Source organism: Ilyonectria robusta (genome assembly GCF_021365365.1).
Source record: "Ilyonectria robusta strain PMI_751 chromosome Unknown BGZ61scaffold_9, whole genome shotgun sequence".
Taxonomy (NCBI): domain Eukaryota; kingdom Fungi; phylum Ascomycota; class Sordariomycetes; order Hypocreales; family Nectriaceae; genus Ilyonectria; species Ilyonectria robusta.
This window is the reverse complement of record NW_025764443.1, coordinates 25492-40175: the sequence shown is the minus strand read 5'-3', so window position 1 is coordinate 40175 and position 14684 is coordinate 25492. Positions and strand designations below refer to the sequence as shown.

Here is a 14684-nt window from a genome sequence, read left to right as displayed (position 1 = left end):
GCAGATAACTTAGGTGCCGGCCGATCATCCGATAGAAAGCATTGGCCATTGCCGAATTTAGCACTTGAAAAATCCCTTCTAGGCCAATGAGACAGCGTACAAAAGCGACCCCCGCCGCACCTGCTCGCGAGAGACGAGGGGCACACACCAGCGAATTTACCCCGCCAGGGCTTTGCTTTGGCGGGCTCCGTCATCGGCTAGAGTCGCATCTCGGCCAGGATGAGTCGTCGCCAGCTGCGCAAACTTCTCCCAAGGAGCCAAGGAGCCGGGAATCTCGAGACTTAGCCCCAATTGCGCCATTGGCCTTCTCTGGACCGCCGCGAAACCCAACTCGACTCATCCAGACCCAGACCTAGCCCCCCCGGGTGATTGATTCCCTACTGTTTCAACCACAGTCATGGAGTCTTTCATTGTCAAGACGCCGTGCTCCAGCGCCAACATCGGCCCGGGCTTCGATGTCATCGGCCTCGCCCTCTCCGTCTACCTCGAGCTGCACGTCACCATCGACCGCTCCAAGCCCAAGTCGGACCACCCGCTGAACTGCCGCCTCACTTACGAGGGCCAGGGCGAGGGCACCCCCGAGATCAGCCTCGATCCCCAGGTCAACCTCATCACGCGCGTCGCGCTGTACGTCCTCCGCTGTCACGGCCAGCGTGATTTTCCCGTCGAGACCCATGTCCACATCAAGAACCCCATCCCCCTCGGCCGCGGCCTCGGCAGCTCGGGTGCTGCCGTCGTAGCTGGTGTCGTCCTGGGAAAGGAGGTCGGTGGCCTCAAGGAGCTCGATGTCGATCGACTCTTCGACTATTGCCTCATGATTGGTGCGTGAATATGCCGTCCGTGAGTGAGCCCAAAGGGGAACTAACACAGATTGTAGAGAGACATCCTGACAATGTCGGAGCTGCTCTGTATGGTGGGTTTGTCGGAACCTACCTCAAGCCCTTGACCCCCGAGGACGTCGCGAGGACAGAAATCCCCCTCAGCGAGGTCCTTCCTGCGCCAGCCGGTGGTGAGGACACTGGCAAGACGCCCCCGGACCCTCCTCATGGAATCGGTCACCACATCAAGTTCCCCTGGGCCAAGGAGATCAAGGCCGTGGCCATCATCCCCGACTTCCAGGTCGCCACCCACAAGGCCCGTGGAGTTCTCCCCGAGAAGTACCCTCGAGCTGATGTGGTAAGTCTCAGATCGCGAGACTATGATTTGCAGCTTGACTCCTAACGCAACTACGCAGACATTCAACTTGCAGCGAATTGCTCTGCTGCCCGTTGCCTTGGGACAGTCCCCTCCTGACCCAGAACTCATCCACCTGGCTATGCAGGACAAGATTCACCAGCCGTACCGACAGGTGCTCATTCCCGGTCTCACCGAGATCGTCGAGTCTATGTCGCCCAAGACTGAGCCCGGTTTCCTAGGCGTCTGCCTGTCTGGCGCTGGCCCGACCATTCTGGCCCTCGCCACTCACAATTTTGAGGAGATCGCTAGCAAGATCATTGCCAAGCTGAGGGAGCACAACGAGAATAAGAACCTGGATTGCCAGTGGAAGGTTCTGGAGCCCGCTGAGGGTACCCAGGTCATCCGATGAACCATGAGTTCACGACGATCCGAGGGCCATATCTTGACCGGGTACCGGGTATTTAAATGCCGGTCCTAAGTCGGAGTTGACCAGTTGCAGCAACACGTAGAATCCCGCATGACCGGCAGGAGTCACCATGTAGGGAACCACAAGACGGGTATAGGAATCGGATATAAAGGTTTGAATAAACAGCTCGGGGTCTCCGAGACTTGTGTATGAGGAGATCATGCTATCGTCAGTATCTGGTCCTGCATATGTCAGTTGAAGCTTCAATCTAGTGGTTGTCAAAGCGAAATAAACTACTTCAATAACTCATTCTCGGCCATTTAGATGGCGCATTACGTCTTTGGGCCGTAGCAAGGCGAACTGGGAATTCCGGAGACCTGGCATGGCCCAACCAAGTCCTCCGGAATCTCCGTGGGTCTCGTTTGTAGCATCTGGGGCTTTGTCAGTTCTTGATTACGGCAGGCTCACACGCTTTACCGGATTGTGTCAGTTTGTAAAGCCCATTCGTGGTAGTGTCGCTGCCAACTACCCCGAAGTCCCGAGCCTCCGAAGCTCGGCTTACAATCCCACGATGTCTCTTGTGTACTTATATGCTTGCCGTGGTAGTAATATGCCCCAGCCCTTTACGCCATCCTGTCCGGTTCTTATTCTACGCGGTTTCCATTACCTCCTCCTAGTCAATACTCCCAGAACCTCATTCACCATGTCTGCCCCTCCGCCCGCGGGCATGTACGTGCCTGTGCCTACCTTCTTCGCAGCCAAGAAGACGGCCAACTACGACGCCACCACCCCGCCGCTGGACATCGAGACCCAGGGCGCGCACGTCGTGTATCTAGCCAAAGCGGGCATACGCGGCGTCGTGGCGCTGGGCAGCACGGGAGAGGCGGTGCACCTGCACCCGCGCGACAGGACCAAGGTGCTCGGCGGCATCAAGGCCGCGCTGGAGAAGGAGGGCTTCAAGGACTACCCCATCATTGCGGGCACGGCGACGAACAGCGTGGAGGAGACGGTGGAGCAGCTCAAGGATGCGCACGCGGCCGGCGCCCAGTGGGGGTTGTGTCTTGTGCCGGGGTACAATGCCGTTGTGACGACGCAGGATGGCATCATCCGGTGGTTCACGGCCGTGGCTGACCAGAGCCCCATCCCCGTTATGATGTAAGTTGAGCGCCCTGGAATATCTGATCAAAGTCCGCTAAACGGCTGTCTAGCTACCACTATCCCGGCGTCTCAAACAATGTCAAGGTCATCCCCTCCACATACGCCACGCTCTCCAAGCACCCCAATATCGTGGGCTGCAAGCTGTCGCACGGCGACGTGTCATACCACGCCCAGATCGGCGCCAACCCAGCCATCGACCCGGACCACTTCCACGCCTTCACCGGCCTGGGCCAGCAGCTGCTCCCCGTAATGTCCGTAGGCATCTCTGGCGCCATCGACGGCTCCGCGGGCTTCTTCCCCAAGACTTTGGTGCGCCTGTACGAGCTGTCGGCCAAGAGCCAGCCCACACCCGCCGAGGTGGCCGAGCGCCGCCTGCTGCAGTTCAAGGTCAGCTCGATGGAGGAGATTGTGGTGCGGTATGGAACTGTCGGCATTAAGGAGGCCGTCAGCAGGTTGAGGGGCTTTGGCGACGTTGACGGCACGAGGCTGCCGCTCTTCGGGGGAATTCCTGGCGGTGATGTTGAATGGGTCAACTGGAAGCCGGTGCTTGACGCTGTTGATGAGGTTGAAAAGTCTTTGTAATTGTGTAGAGGATAGAAGAATTTAAACAAAACTGAAGACAACCACCGACTCATCTACTCTAAAGTCACAAGTCCATGAATTTAAAACCATGTATTCACAAACATTCAACCATTGTCACCGACCACTTGACAAAAAGTAAAGACAGATCTCGGCATGTATAACACCGAACCGCTAGCAACTGAAGGATGCAGGGTAACTTAGGGGAGAGACGATGGTAGTGGGGTGCGACAGCTCAACTGCCCCGCTCTATCTCGTCCGACACAAATATACCTCATTAGGACGACATCCTACAACAAGAACCGGGCGAATGGTTTAGTGGTATAATACTCCCTTAGCATGTTTCGTCTGAATATCTGGGAGTGGTCCAGGGTTCGATTCCCTGTTCGTCCAATTTAGGTGGTTAAATTCCATCGATTATCCTTTTCTTTTTGCATTTGTTGCCAACTTCTACGCATGTTCGCTTCTATCACTAGATGCTCCTTTTCCGTAAGACGTAACACATTGGTTCCAATGGCATGATCCTTTCCCTTTTGTTGAGCATGTTTCTCCCTGTAGTACCAGCATTGTTGGTCTTTCGTTCCGGAGCGGCCAGCCTGTACCACGCCATTGGTGCACCAGCTCCGGGTAAACCACCCAGACACAGCACCTACCGCCGAGCTTCAACACCCGCCAAGTCTCTTAGACTCCGATCGGCCTTTTGACGTCGAGACACTGCCACGAAATCCATTCTCCGATCTGCAAGACAACTCCGTCCAGTGCGCCGCCGAGGCCCCAACGATTCGCTGCCTCCAATAGCTTTCGGCCGAGCCCCCACCGATAAGGCTGAGCCGGGCTCGATAACGATAAGTTCATGATGACGCAGAAGGGCCTACCCAGCACATACAACAAGGACCTACAGGAGAGCTGGGAACCTATGCTAGATCATGTTAAAACTATCCGTTATAGTGTGGAGCCTGAGCTGTCGCTGCCTTAAACTGAGCAGAGGGTGATCTCTAGGGGAGCAGGGGTGATGAGAGCCTGAGCTAAGTATGTAAGTGCGTGCTTGGCATTGTCTCAGGCCCGCACAGTGTTGATATAAATAATCATCCTATTCTTACTATGTAGTGCCCCTGGCATGCCGCCCCGGCTCCAGGTCCCGGGCACGCGATAGCACCCCTGCGCGGGATCCGGATCTACAGTCAAAAAAGAAACTTGCCATATCTAACTTCACGCACTGCCTCCCTAGGGACGTAATAGATCAAAACATCTTAGTAAACTGTCTGAAGACCGATAGTCTCGGCCTCATCTTTAACACCATGCTCGCGAAATCGGGAGCTGTACGATTCTTGTGGCGGCACAAGACAATCCTCCGTCGATAGCTGGCGGTTCAGGCCTATGGGCCTTGTTAGTTGATAAAGTAGAGCTATTTTGGGCACAAAGATTGTAGAAGTTCGTACAAGAGACAAATCGAGTAACTGACAAGCGGCTGGGTATCGAGGCCGGATCTCTCGGAGACGACTATGACGCCTGCCATAGACCGAGCCTCGCCCTGTGATTAAACCGACGAGGCCGGGTAGTTATCTGCCCTTTCCTTCCTTCACCTAATGGCGCTGGCTATATGGCCCATCGCTGTGATCTGTTCGGTGGGGCTTTGATGATGCCATTCGAGACGCAACATGACAGTTAGGTAACAAGATCATTCGATCACGTGCCATCAGGGCTATGGCTAACATCTTGATCCAGTTCACTTGTGCTTGCCAAAGTTTGGTTTGCTCGACGGATTGCTTTTCTTTCCGCGCGAAGTCTTCGCTTAGCGCCGATTGACAATTTCGACAGTTTTTCTGGGACTGGAGTTTGCTGAGGCTTGTCTGCCAGTAGGGAATACGGGGTACAAGCAACAGCTTCGAGGATAGTGGCAATTGAGCTTTGTGTACCGATCATTTGCTGGTTCCCAAGCGCCCAGGCGTGGGGTTTGGCGGATATGTCGCGGGCGGCAATCATAAGTAGTCCCTTAAGGGCAAAGAAGGCATCATTCCCAGCAGCATGAAGCCGGAAATGATCGTAAGGTATGCTCAGTGCGTCGAGGAGCTTCTCCAGGCTATACCGATAGTGCAGCTGTAGGGTATATTGGGCGGCTTTCACTGTATCCAGTATGTAGCATGCCCTAACAGCGATGCCTGCGTCAATATTATTCAGGAACTTGAGATCTTCATTTACCCCATGGGCGACCAAGATGTAATCTCTGCCTTGTGTAAGTGCCGAGATTTTTGCAGCGATGGCAGTTAGCGTTTGTATTTCTGTAGCACCTAACAAAAAGCGCTTCGCTGCTTGTTTACAGGGTTTTGTATCTCGATTGATGAATTGATAGGATGCAATAGCTTTCTGCGGATCGGTCGAGCTATTGCTGGTAAGGTAGCGGGTATCGAATATTGATATGCCGACGTGGAAGCTCTGGTCTGGCGAGATAACCTCATAGCCTCCTCCAGTATCAACATCTACAGACACAAGGAGGATGTCCTTGATAGATGAGCCTGGCAGTGGCAAGCCGGTTCGAGGGATTGGATCCGCATGCATTGGTTGGTCGCCGTATCCGAAGATTTGTTGGAGAACGAGGTTCTCCTCACGCAGAATCCCTGTGTGGGGTCCTGGTGCTGACGACATAGCGCGATATTCGAAGATATAGAGTGGCGAGGATGGGAAGTTACCCTATTAAATGTTAGCTTGGGGAAAGCATGCATTCGTTGATTTTTGGTCCCTGGTGCTGTCGGCCGTACCAGGATTTGGCAACTAAGGATGGAGGGAGCGCTACGCACCCACATGCACGGCGCTGCAGTTGTGACAGTCTCGCGAGCCCTCAAGTGGCCAGAGGCTGTCAAACGACTCTTGATGGACGAGAGAGCTTCGGATGATAAGGAAGCCACACTCTCACAACACAACCTGATGACGACGCCACAGGCGCGCGCTGCCAGGAAGGGACGTTGTTGAGGCTGAAAGACAGAGAGTCCAGTACCAAAATAAGCTGGGGTTGGGGGGTACCATTAGATAGAAGGGGCTAAGCGGTGACTCATAACTAAAGGTTTGCGAAATCATTTGAACCACTGCGGGGGCTCCAGGCATCCATAAACACCGGGCGGCACCTTACTGTCTTCTAACATATTTCGCACGCCGTGTCCGCGTGCAAACCATCTAAGAACATGTCCCTCTGAGTCAGAGCCCGAATCGCTTTTTCCCCCCCCTAGCGTTTCCTTTCCCTTCTTTGCCCCTATTGACATTTCAATTGCGTGTGGCCTTCTACAATGTTCCATTCGGACGCATCGTCAGCAAAAATCGTTGTTGATTATGGAGGGCATATAGATGGAAATAAAAAGTCGGCTTCCAACAGGGCCCCTGAACCCCCGGAGGATGCGGAGTCGTTGCGTGTACCTGGACCTCCAGGAAGTGCTTGGAACATTTCTTGGGGGTTATACAGGGCCATTGGCCGCGTTAATTGGTCGAGTGGTTATGAGGGGCACATGAAAAATTCTGATCCGAGCGTGGCGGAAGTCGAATCGAAGCACGCCCCACTTTATTACCCAACAAGGGTTAGGTTTGAGGTAACCCCGCACAAAGTTCTATTCTTTACCCCATCGTCCAAGAGCTCCATCTTCTCTCATCGCAACTTTCTAACTGTGCTGTTCTCTGCTTCGACACCTTCTCGAATCTCGAAACATGCCGATCACTGTGATTCTCGGCTCTCAATGGGGTACTTACAGCCCTGTCATCGCTAAGCACCGGGGCATGGATATGTACTAACGTGAACCTGCTTTTCTAGGAGATGAAGGGGTTTGTCTGCCTCCACACGCAATATTGAACTTCTTCTGACGAGCGTGACCAACAGAAAGGAAAGCTGACCGACATTCTTGCTACTAACGCGCAACTCTGTGCGCGAGCCGCCGGAGGTCACAACGCAGGGCATCAAATTGTGTAAGTCGAGACGGATCTGTGTAGGCGTATTAGAGTGGTCTTGCTAATTCTAGAACAGTACCCAGGGTGTGTCATACAGGTATGCAGTCACATCGCACCGTCAGAGTTAGGAGAAAGTGCTTACTCGCCTAGTTTCCACCTTCTTCCTTCTGGTCTCATCAACCCGAATTGGTAATTCATTCGATTCATTGCTTTAGCTTTGCAGGACTGATTCCTCATTTTAGCACGAACTTGATTGGTTCAGGTGTTGTTTTCCATGTGTAAGTAACTGCGACCCCCCGGTTCCAATTCTATCGATTGGCAAGTTGACTTCCTTTAGCCCATCATTCTTCAGCGAGCTCAAGGAACTTGATGAGAAAGGCCTCCCCCAAGTTTACGATCGCATTCTCGTCTCGGACCGAGTTCATATCAACTTGGACCTTCACCTTGCTGTCGATGGCCTTGAAGAGGTTGAGCTTGGAGGTAAGTAGTCAGTCCTCTAAGTACGCAAAACACTCTCTAACAGCTTTTAATATCGCATTCTAGAGCATAAAATTGGAACTACAGGTCGTGGAATTGGCCCATGTTACAGTACAAAGGCTGCAGTAAGGACGACACCAAAGCGACGATAAAACAACGCTAAAATGTGCTCAACAGCGAAGTGGTATTCGATTAGCAGAGGTCTTCAACACTGAGCTGTTTGAGTCAAAACTTCGGCGACTTGCATCAGGCTTCGCCAAGAGATATGGGGACTTGCTAAGGTAAGAGTCAGCTCATTGCAGATTATGCCGCCCATTCTGACGCTATTGCCAAACCAGATATGACGTTGAGGACGAAATCGCCCGTTTCAGAGAATATCGTCCGAAGCTTGCTAGATTCGCGATCGATGCCGTGCCCTTCATGCAGTCTGCCCAAGAGAACAACATGAACATTCTTGTGGAGGGTGCCAACGTAAGAGCTCTCTTCTTTAGCGAAGTACCGCGCTGATCTATTCGGTGGCCTGAGCAAATGTGCCTGCGCAGGGCCATTGCTCGGTCCGCCTTAGCAAAAGGCCTTGATGCTAGATCTCGACGTTGGGTCATATCCGTATGTATTCTAAACCTATATCAACCAGATGTCAGCCATTAACAGTGAACAAGATATGTGACAAGTTCTACCACAACCGTGGCAGGCATTATTGGCGGGTTGCACCTTAATCCCCGCGGCCTCACTGAAGTGATCGGGGTGATCAAATCCTGTACGCTCGACACACATTCAGCTGGCTGAAAGCAACATCATTCCAACCAGTTTCGGCCGCTGGTGGCTTTTTCACCTATTTGTTTACTTATATATACTAATAAGAAACAGATACAACCCGAGTTGGGATGGGCAGTTTCAAAACTGAAGATCTTGGAGAGTTAGTCATTCAGCTTACAAAATATGTTTATTTGCTAATTACATATAACAGAGTTGGCACGAAACTCCAGGAATTGGGTAAAGAATGGGTACTTTTTCTCTCTCTTTTAAACTTATTATAACATTGCTAATTATGTCAAGGGAACGTCCACTGGTCGACGGCGTCGTTGTGGTTGGTAAGTTGCTCAGATACTTAAGTCTTGTAACAAGAAGTCTCAGCTAATTCACATAGGCTCGGTACTTGAAATCGCTTGTTGCAGTCTTGTATATTCTTCCAGTATTGCTAATATATATCTGACAGATCTTGTGGTCCTTCGATATAGCATGGCTATCAATTATTATACGGCACTTAACTTAACTAAGGTAACTAAAAATCTCTAATTTTATTCGCCCTTTCAATCGGACAGTGGCTGACTCCCTTCACCTCTAAAGCTGGACGTGCTGGATACATTCGAGACGATTAAGATCGCTGTGGCGTACAAGGAACCTGAGTCCGGTGAGGTGAGTTAATAGATGTCTCCTATAGAGTTGCCAGCAGATACTTACTAATTTTGTAGGAGTTGGTTTCGTACCCTTCGGATCCCGATACTCTCGATCGAGCTCATGTTGTTTATCACGAGATGCCGGGGTGGAAGAGACCGACCACGAACGTGAAGACGTTCGATGATCTTCCCAAGCAGGCGCAAGACTATGTCGAGGTAAGAATCGTATTATTATTAAGGGGCTGTATTAATAAGTGTTATCGCTAGTTCATTGAAAGCTTTATTAGAGTCAAGGTGAGATTATAATTTAGAGGGTTGTTTTAAACATTTTAATATATTAACATTAAATAGGTAAAATGGATTGGCACTGGCCCTGACCGGGAGAGCATGATAAAGAAATAAGTCCGGTGGTGGACGCTATATCGGCAACGAGCTGCTGGTCCTGCGAGCGTGTCGCCATAACGGTTAGAACACTGATTCTAGAGGCCAATTATCAAGCGACGCTGTGCAGGAAGAAGGAGGGGCGCAGCTGCTAGCAGGGCTTCTATACGAGCGAGAATAACAGAATGTAATATCGAAAATCGTTTTGCAACTGGTTTCTGAAAAATGTCAAGACTTGAATCCCTTCAATTGACAGGAAATGTGCCCACTTTATAGTAATACGATGTTATGAATGCCCTCTATGCCCTTAGCTACGGCGCCGTAGGCCCCTGGAGGGGCAACGCTTTAAGCAAAGACCAGCAGCCGCGGTCAAAAGCAATAACCGCAGCAGCTACGATTATAATTATCACACCAGTCAACAAGTTGAACGGGTCAACAACAGCAGTGCTTCATCAACAGGCTGGATCAACAACATTAGCTATAATCGGCAGCGGCCGCGTCAAGAACAACTACCGCTGGAGGCGGAACAGGCCGTCCGCAGGCATTGTCATAGGTAAGGCGTCGCTTGCTTCTTTGGCCACAAGGTGGACAACGGATTTTACAGTCATATTGCCGTAACATTTTGTTATCGACCTGCTTGTAGATGACAGAGTTCTTAGTGCATTCAGTGCAATAGCTAGAGCCTTTCTCTCATCCCTAGCAAAAGAAGTCTCAGGCGCTCTTCTTCTTTGGCATTATTGCTAAGCCATCTATGAGTCGTGTAGAGCTGGTAATTAAGTAGTGGCAAGCTACCTGATCCCTAAGAGTCGCTAAGAGTACGAGAAGAAGTTGGGTGTGATCAGGTACGAAGTTGGACGAGATAAATAGCTTGTCGGAGGAGCGGGTGTTGAGGTGATTAAAGGTGATGCTCACTGAGCAAGGGTGATTAAAACCTGAGCAAGAGCGGCGGTGCTAACTAACCGGCCGGGGCGCGGGCGTCCTGGGTTTCGTGGTAGACTACCTAAATAGTCACCCCCGACAGTTCTTGCAGTCTCAATCCGTTTCTGGCGCTGGGCCTGAGCTGTCGCCGCTTTAACCTGAGCAGAGGGTGATCTAGTGGGTGATTAACCTGAGCTAAGGGCTTGGCATCGTTTCAGGCTCTTGCTTGCTTATGCCAGTATACAGTTGCGGACATAGAAGGCAATACTGTGCCAGTACCCTGGCATACGGCCCGGCTCCAGGCTCCAGGCAGACAACGTTGGTTGATAACATAGAAGAAAGTTAAGCTGAACTTAACTCAGGCCTGCTAAAAGCCTAGCAAGCTATTCTAAAAAAGAAAAAAAGAGATATATATACCCCTAACTAAGGTAATATAAAAAAACACACACATAATACATATACGCATTTATAGTTATATCAAGCTATCTAACAGTAGCAGTATAGGATATTTTCTAGATTATTACTACTTTTTGTAATATGAGTAACGCATCTATATACCGTACTAGCCAGGCTATAATGCTAAGTGATGATATCTCGTTAGGCTCGCTCCGACCCCGGCCTTACGGCACGAGGCGATGGAAGCTGGTTTGGGCGCTCTGGGGCAAGATAGAGCGCACAGATTAGGTCGAGCTGTTTGAAAACCTGGTGTAATAACTTGGTGCCTATTAATGCAGTGCAGGGTACGCGGCTAGTACATGAGCTGGACCCTAGGCGCACCGACAAGCTTGCGTCCGGATTAGGTGCGTGTCTGAACGTTGCCTCGATGCTTATCGTCTAATGGAGATTAGGAACTTCCTCGGACTATACTTGGGCCGCTGAGCTGCAGCGGATCCTCGACCGGATCGAAGAGGCGAACATAGGTAAGGCGTCATCCCCGAGCTTCTAGTGTCAAGCTAACGAGCGAAGCAGTTCTTGTCCCCTCCATCAGAGCCCCCAGGTCTGACATCGTTCGTCTTCCATCTTCCTGCTTCGCGCTTCCTGTTATCCACAATGTGCTCATCCAGCGTCTAGAAGTGGCCATCGGGGGTAAGAATGGTCGGAATGGTCGGAATGGCCTCCCCCATTAAAGGGCCGCGAGGGCCTCTACGCCTTGCGCTCGCTCACTTCGCTTCCTCGTCCTCTATCGGTTCATCCTCACACACTCATTTCTGTCAGAATAATCGCACGTTTCCACCATCGCAGGTTTTGAGCGTCTCCCGACGGCAAATGCTCTGCCTAGACGATGTCCCACGTGATCACCTCCTCACGCACCCGACTAGCCACTGCAAGCCTCATTCAGGAAAGCCACGCCGCGTTTCTTCAAGGATTTGTTGCACGAGAGGCAGAAAATCGAGCTGCGAAGCAGCAACCGAAGCTCTCGGCTGAGCAGCATGCCGCTCACAGAGCACAGCTGAGCAACGTCCGCTTCATCAAGCCAACATACTCGCATGGAACGGAGATCAATGTCAGCGGGATCTTTAGAAAGTGGAAGAGGTAAGCACAGCTGTCGCGCAGTGGATACATATAAAATATCTCGGAATTCTCTAGAGGCTCGTGCTAATTTATTCTGGTGACTTGGCAGATACTGCGAAGACCTCAAGGTTGGGGACTGGGAAGCGACCATAAAGAATCTGAAGCGACAGACGACGCAGGATTTCTTCCTTTACATCTGCGAAAACTCAAAGATAAAATCATGGGGTACAGGCGAAGAGTACATCCGGCAATTCCAACAACTGCATACGACCATAAATGGGCAGTATATGGATCGTAATGATGCCAAGGAGGTTTACAAAGTGCGATAAAGCTTGTGACCCCATATATAGCAGACCGTCTATGTGGCTTACGGTTGACTAGGCATGTTCTGATTCCTCGCTTTGGCCACCGCCCGCCCAACATTGACGGCAAGCCGGTTCTGAACGTCGATAACCTTCTCGTCATCTGAACCTTCAACATCGCTTATGATGCGAGCATTTTTCCTGGCGAACGACATCGTATACAGCTTACCTGCTGCTACCAACTTCTTTGCTATACCGGTGCACGACCAGCTGAGCTTGTGGATGGCGAACGGAAGAAGCCAAAAGACGGATTAGTCGAGCAGCTTTTCGGTCGAAAGGTTGTCGAGGCCCCACCATCTACCGACAATAGTGAAAACCCTGAACAACAGGAATCGGCTCCTGATAAGGACTCTCAACTGCTTGAAAGCCTCCTATCTCAGGAGACTGTTGGCCGCGGGCGACCCAAGGCCCTGTGCTATGAGGATATCATGATGATGATTGTGCGGCACCCTGCCACCGGACGTTGTATCCCGGCCATGGCCATCAAATTCATTCATCACAAGGGAGCAGACAATAAACCTAGGCCGTATGTTGTTATACTCGCCTCGACTCAAAGTCTGTTAACTAATCGCCTTCACTACAGGACCATCTTCTATTTCTCACCCACGAGGAAGCTCATCTTTTGCGCCGTTTCAACCATCCTCTCCCTCGCTCTACACGACAAAGCATTCGATTCGCCAAGTTTAATAAATGCAACATCGATATTCGACAAGGAACCGCCGAAGTTCCAGCAAAGCACGCCGCTCCGATGGAAGAAATCCATGCTCAAAATCCCCGTTTTCCGTCGATATCGAGGGACTACGCTCTCGGGAATCGAGGCTATGCTCTATTCCAAGCTCAATGACGATATGGGTCAGAAAGTCTTGACTCAGGGCATGAAAAGAGATGGACTCCCAGATTCGCCAGAAGAGGCGCCTCGAATGCCGCTAATGGTATGTTTCATATTATACGCGATCACACCCAGGCCCCCGGGTACTTGAAAGGCTTCTTACAATATTCTAACCATTTCATGTTGCAGGTGATGCACCAGATGCTGTACGCGACCAAATGATGCGCCACGATCCCCAATTTGCCACCTTTCATCACGCGTACCTGAATGAGATTACCAACTTCGATATTCAGAATGCTTTCCTGGAGGAGGAGAAGGAAAGCCAGCTCTTCCGACTCTTTGCACATGTCAGTCTCACGCGCGACCCTCAGGCGACAGCGGATATGGTGCCTGAGGAAGTGTGGGCTAATCTGGCGCTGGATCCTGAGATCGTTGAGCTTGAAGAAGAACGGGCCCGCCTGAAGCAGGGTCACTACCGAATCGAAGGTCACCCAGATGAGGAAAGGATCCGGCAGCTTACCAATGAGATTCGTGCCCAACGCGACAGGCAGGTAGTCAAGGAATACTGTGAGCATTACTTCTATAACCGCCCTACCTGGGATATTGTAAGACAGGCGCGAGGTGAAGAAGAAGAGGAGTATATTGAGCCTATTATTAATGTATCGATTCCGGAGCGGGCAAAACTGGCGGGAATTCTTTGCTACCAGCCTGACAATCTGGTTAAAGATGACCTGGTGCAACGGAGGATTGAGGTCATCGACTTGATGGTCTCCCTTTGCGATAAGAGAGAGACGGTCAAACGCGATCGGATCCAGCACAGAGTCAAAATTTGCCCGCCAGTCAAAACTGAGTTACCGCAGTCGAATGCTGAGCACGGCTCTGGTCCTTTCCCTCTTCTCATGCACGGCGCACAATGCCCAGACTGCATTGGCGACGAGCGGCTATCATTGGCGGAGCGCTCCTTTACGTATTGTCGGCCAACCGTGATGAACGATCATTTCGATGGCGAGCATTTGATCAGGCGCGAGCAGGCTGAGCAATGTGGGGAAAAGATCCGGTGCGAACATCCCAAGTGTCGCAATCTCAAATTCGAATGTTTGGATGCGTTCCGGTCGCGTCTTCAAGGTTCATGGTGTCGCCTTGCGATCATCGGAACAAATTAAGCAGAGGCAGCAGCGGAAAGTAAGGCAACGGCAAATGGTCAGAGGCAAATGCTAGCATGATGTGCCAATGCTGAACAATATTGTGCATCCACTCTCAACTCCTACATTTTGCGAGCCGATCAGGGCCTAAGGTATCAAGAGAATGAAGGGTGCTAGAAGCCGGGCTTATGAGCCAACTAGTACTCATCACTGCGCCCCTGGCGCCGGTGATGGGATCTTCAACTATGGCGAAGGTCGCATAAAGTCGACGAGAGACAGGGCAAGTGCGAGGCGATATTAGTTGTAATAGACGGGGTCGCATGCATCCTATTGGAGGGAGGGGGGTTGAGGTGATTAAAGTCTGAGCATCACGGAGCCAGGGTGATCAGAGCCTGAGCAAGAGCGGCATTGCTGACTAAC

At 51.3% G+C, this 14684-nt stretch overlaps 5 protein-coding genes and 1 non-coding gene across 6 annotated transcripts; 5 read left to right on the top strand and 1 right to left on the bottom strand.

Moving 5' to 3' along the window:
• Positions 1–296: 296 nt before the first annotated feature.
• Positions 297–1775, top strand: BGZ61DRAFT_232050 (GHMP kinase). The gene is made up of 3 exons (XM_046238229.1): positions 297–821; positions 878–1176; positions 1235–1775. Exons 1-3 carry the CDS (start codon positions 398–400, stop codon positions 1583–1585), a joined length of 1074 nt encoding a protein of 357 aa, XP_046104498.1. The 5' UTR covers positions 297–397; the 3' UTR covers positions 1586–1775.
• A 336-nt stretch (positions 1776–2111) lies between these two features.
• On the top strand, positions 2112–3474 carry BGZ61DRAFT_450718 (uncharacterized protein). The gene is made up of 2 exons (XM_046245751.1): positions 2112–2737; positions 2791–3474. The coding sequence occupies exons 1-2, from the start codon at positions 2154–2156 to the stop codon at positions 3320–3322; spliced, it is 1116 nt and encodes a 371-aa protein (XP_046104497.1). The 5' UTR covers positions 2112–2153; the 3' UTR covers positions 3323–3474.
• Positions 3475–3623: 149 nt separating this feature from the next.
• On the top strand, positions 3624–3712 carry BGZ61DRAFT_t122. Its single transcript has one exon. It is a non-coding gene; the product is annotated as a tRNA-Ala (tRNA).
• Positions 3713–5005: 1293 nt separating this feature from the next.
• Positions 5006–5962, bottom strand: BGZ61DRAFT_531990 (uncharacterized protein; the record flags this gene model as incomplete). Its single annotated transcript, XM_046253807.1, has 1 exon — positions 5006–5962. The coding sequence occupies one exon, from the start codon at positions 5960–5962 to the stop codon at positions 5006–5008; it is 957 nt and encodes a 318-aa protein (XP_046104496.1).
• Positions 5963–7009: 1047 nt separating this feature from the next.
• BGZ61DRAFT_493561 (Adenylosuccinate synthetase) lies at positions 7010–9522 on the top strand (the record flags this gene model as incomplete). Its single annotated transcript, XM_046250664.1, has 19 exons — positions 7010–7057; positions 7167–7264; positions 7323–7343; positions 7397–7435; positions 7489–7524; positions 7584–7726; positions 7790–7848; positions 7901–8004; positions 8062–8194; positions 8295–8329; positions 8383–8480; positions 8591–8639; positions 8691–8727; positions 8780–8807; positions 8940–9001; positions 9071–9139; positions 9196–9336; positions 9388–9414; positions 9472–9522. 19 exons carry the CDS (start codon positions 7010–7012, stop codon positions 9520–9522), a joined length of 1278 nt encoding a protein of 425 aa, XP_046104495.1.
• A 2179-nt stretch (positions 9523–11701) lies between these two features.
• On the top strand, positions 11702–14624 carry BGZ61DRAFT_505846 (uncharacterized protein; the record flags this gene model as incomplete). The annotated part of the gene is made up of 7 exons (XM_046251847.1): positions 11702–11952; positions 12041–12225; positions 12282–12391; positions 12458–12819; positions 12877–13076; positions 13151–13225; positions 13312–14624. 7 exons carry the CDS (start codon positions 11702–11704, stop codon positions 14283–14285), a joined length of 2157 nt encoding a protein of 718 aa, XP_046104494.1. The 3' UTR covers positions 14286–14624.
• Positions 14625–14684: the final 60 nt, after the last annotated feature.

What these genes read in the sequence shown, in the direction of transcription:
- BGZ61DRAFT_450718 (XM_046245751.1), top strand. Translation starts at nt 2,154, where the DNA reads ATGTCTCTTGTGTACTTATATGCTTGCCGTGGTAGTAATATGCCCCAG. An exon ending in AGCCCCATCCCCGTTATGAT is followed by an intron (nt 2,738 to 2,790) that starts GTAAGTTGAGCG and finishes ACGGCTGTCTAG; the next exon opens with CTACCACTATCCCGGCGTCT.
- BGZ61DRAFT_232050 (XM_046238229.1), top strand. Translation starts at nt 398, where the DNA reads ATGGAGTCTTTCATTGTCAAGACGCCGTGCTCCAGCGCCAACATCGGC. An exon ending in CGACTATTGCCTCATGATTG is followed by an intron (nt 822 to 877) that starts GTGCGTGAATAT and finishes CACAGATTGTAG; the next exon opens with AGAGACATCCTGACAATGTC. An exon ending in AGTACCCTCGAGCTGATGTG is followed by an intron (nt 1,177 to 1,234) that starts GTAAGTCTCAGA and finishes GCAACTACGCAG; the next exon opens with ACATTCAACTTGCAGCGAAT.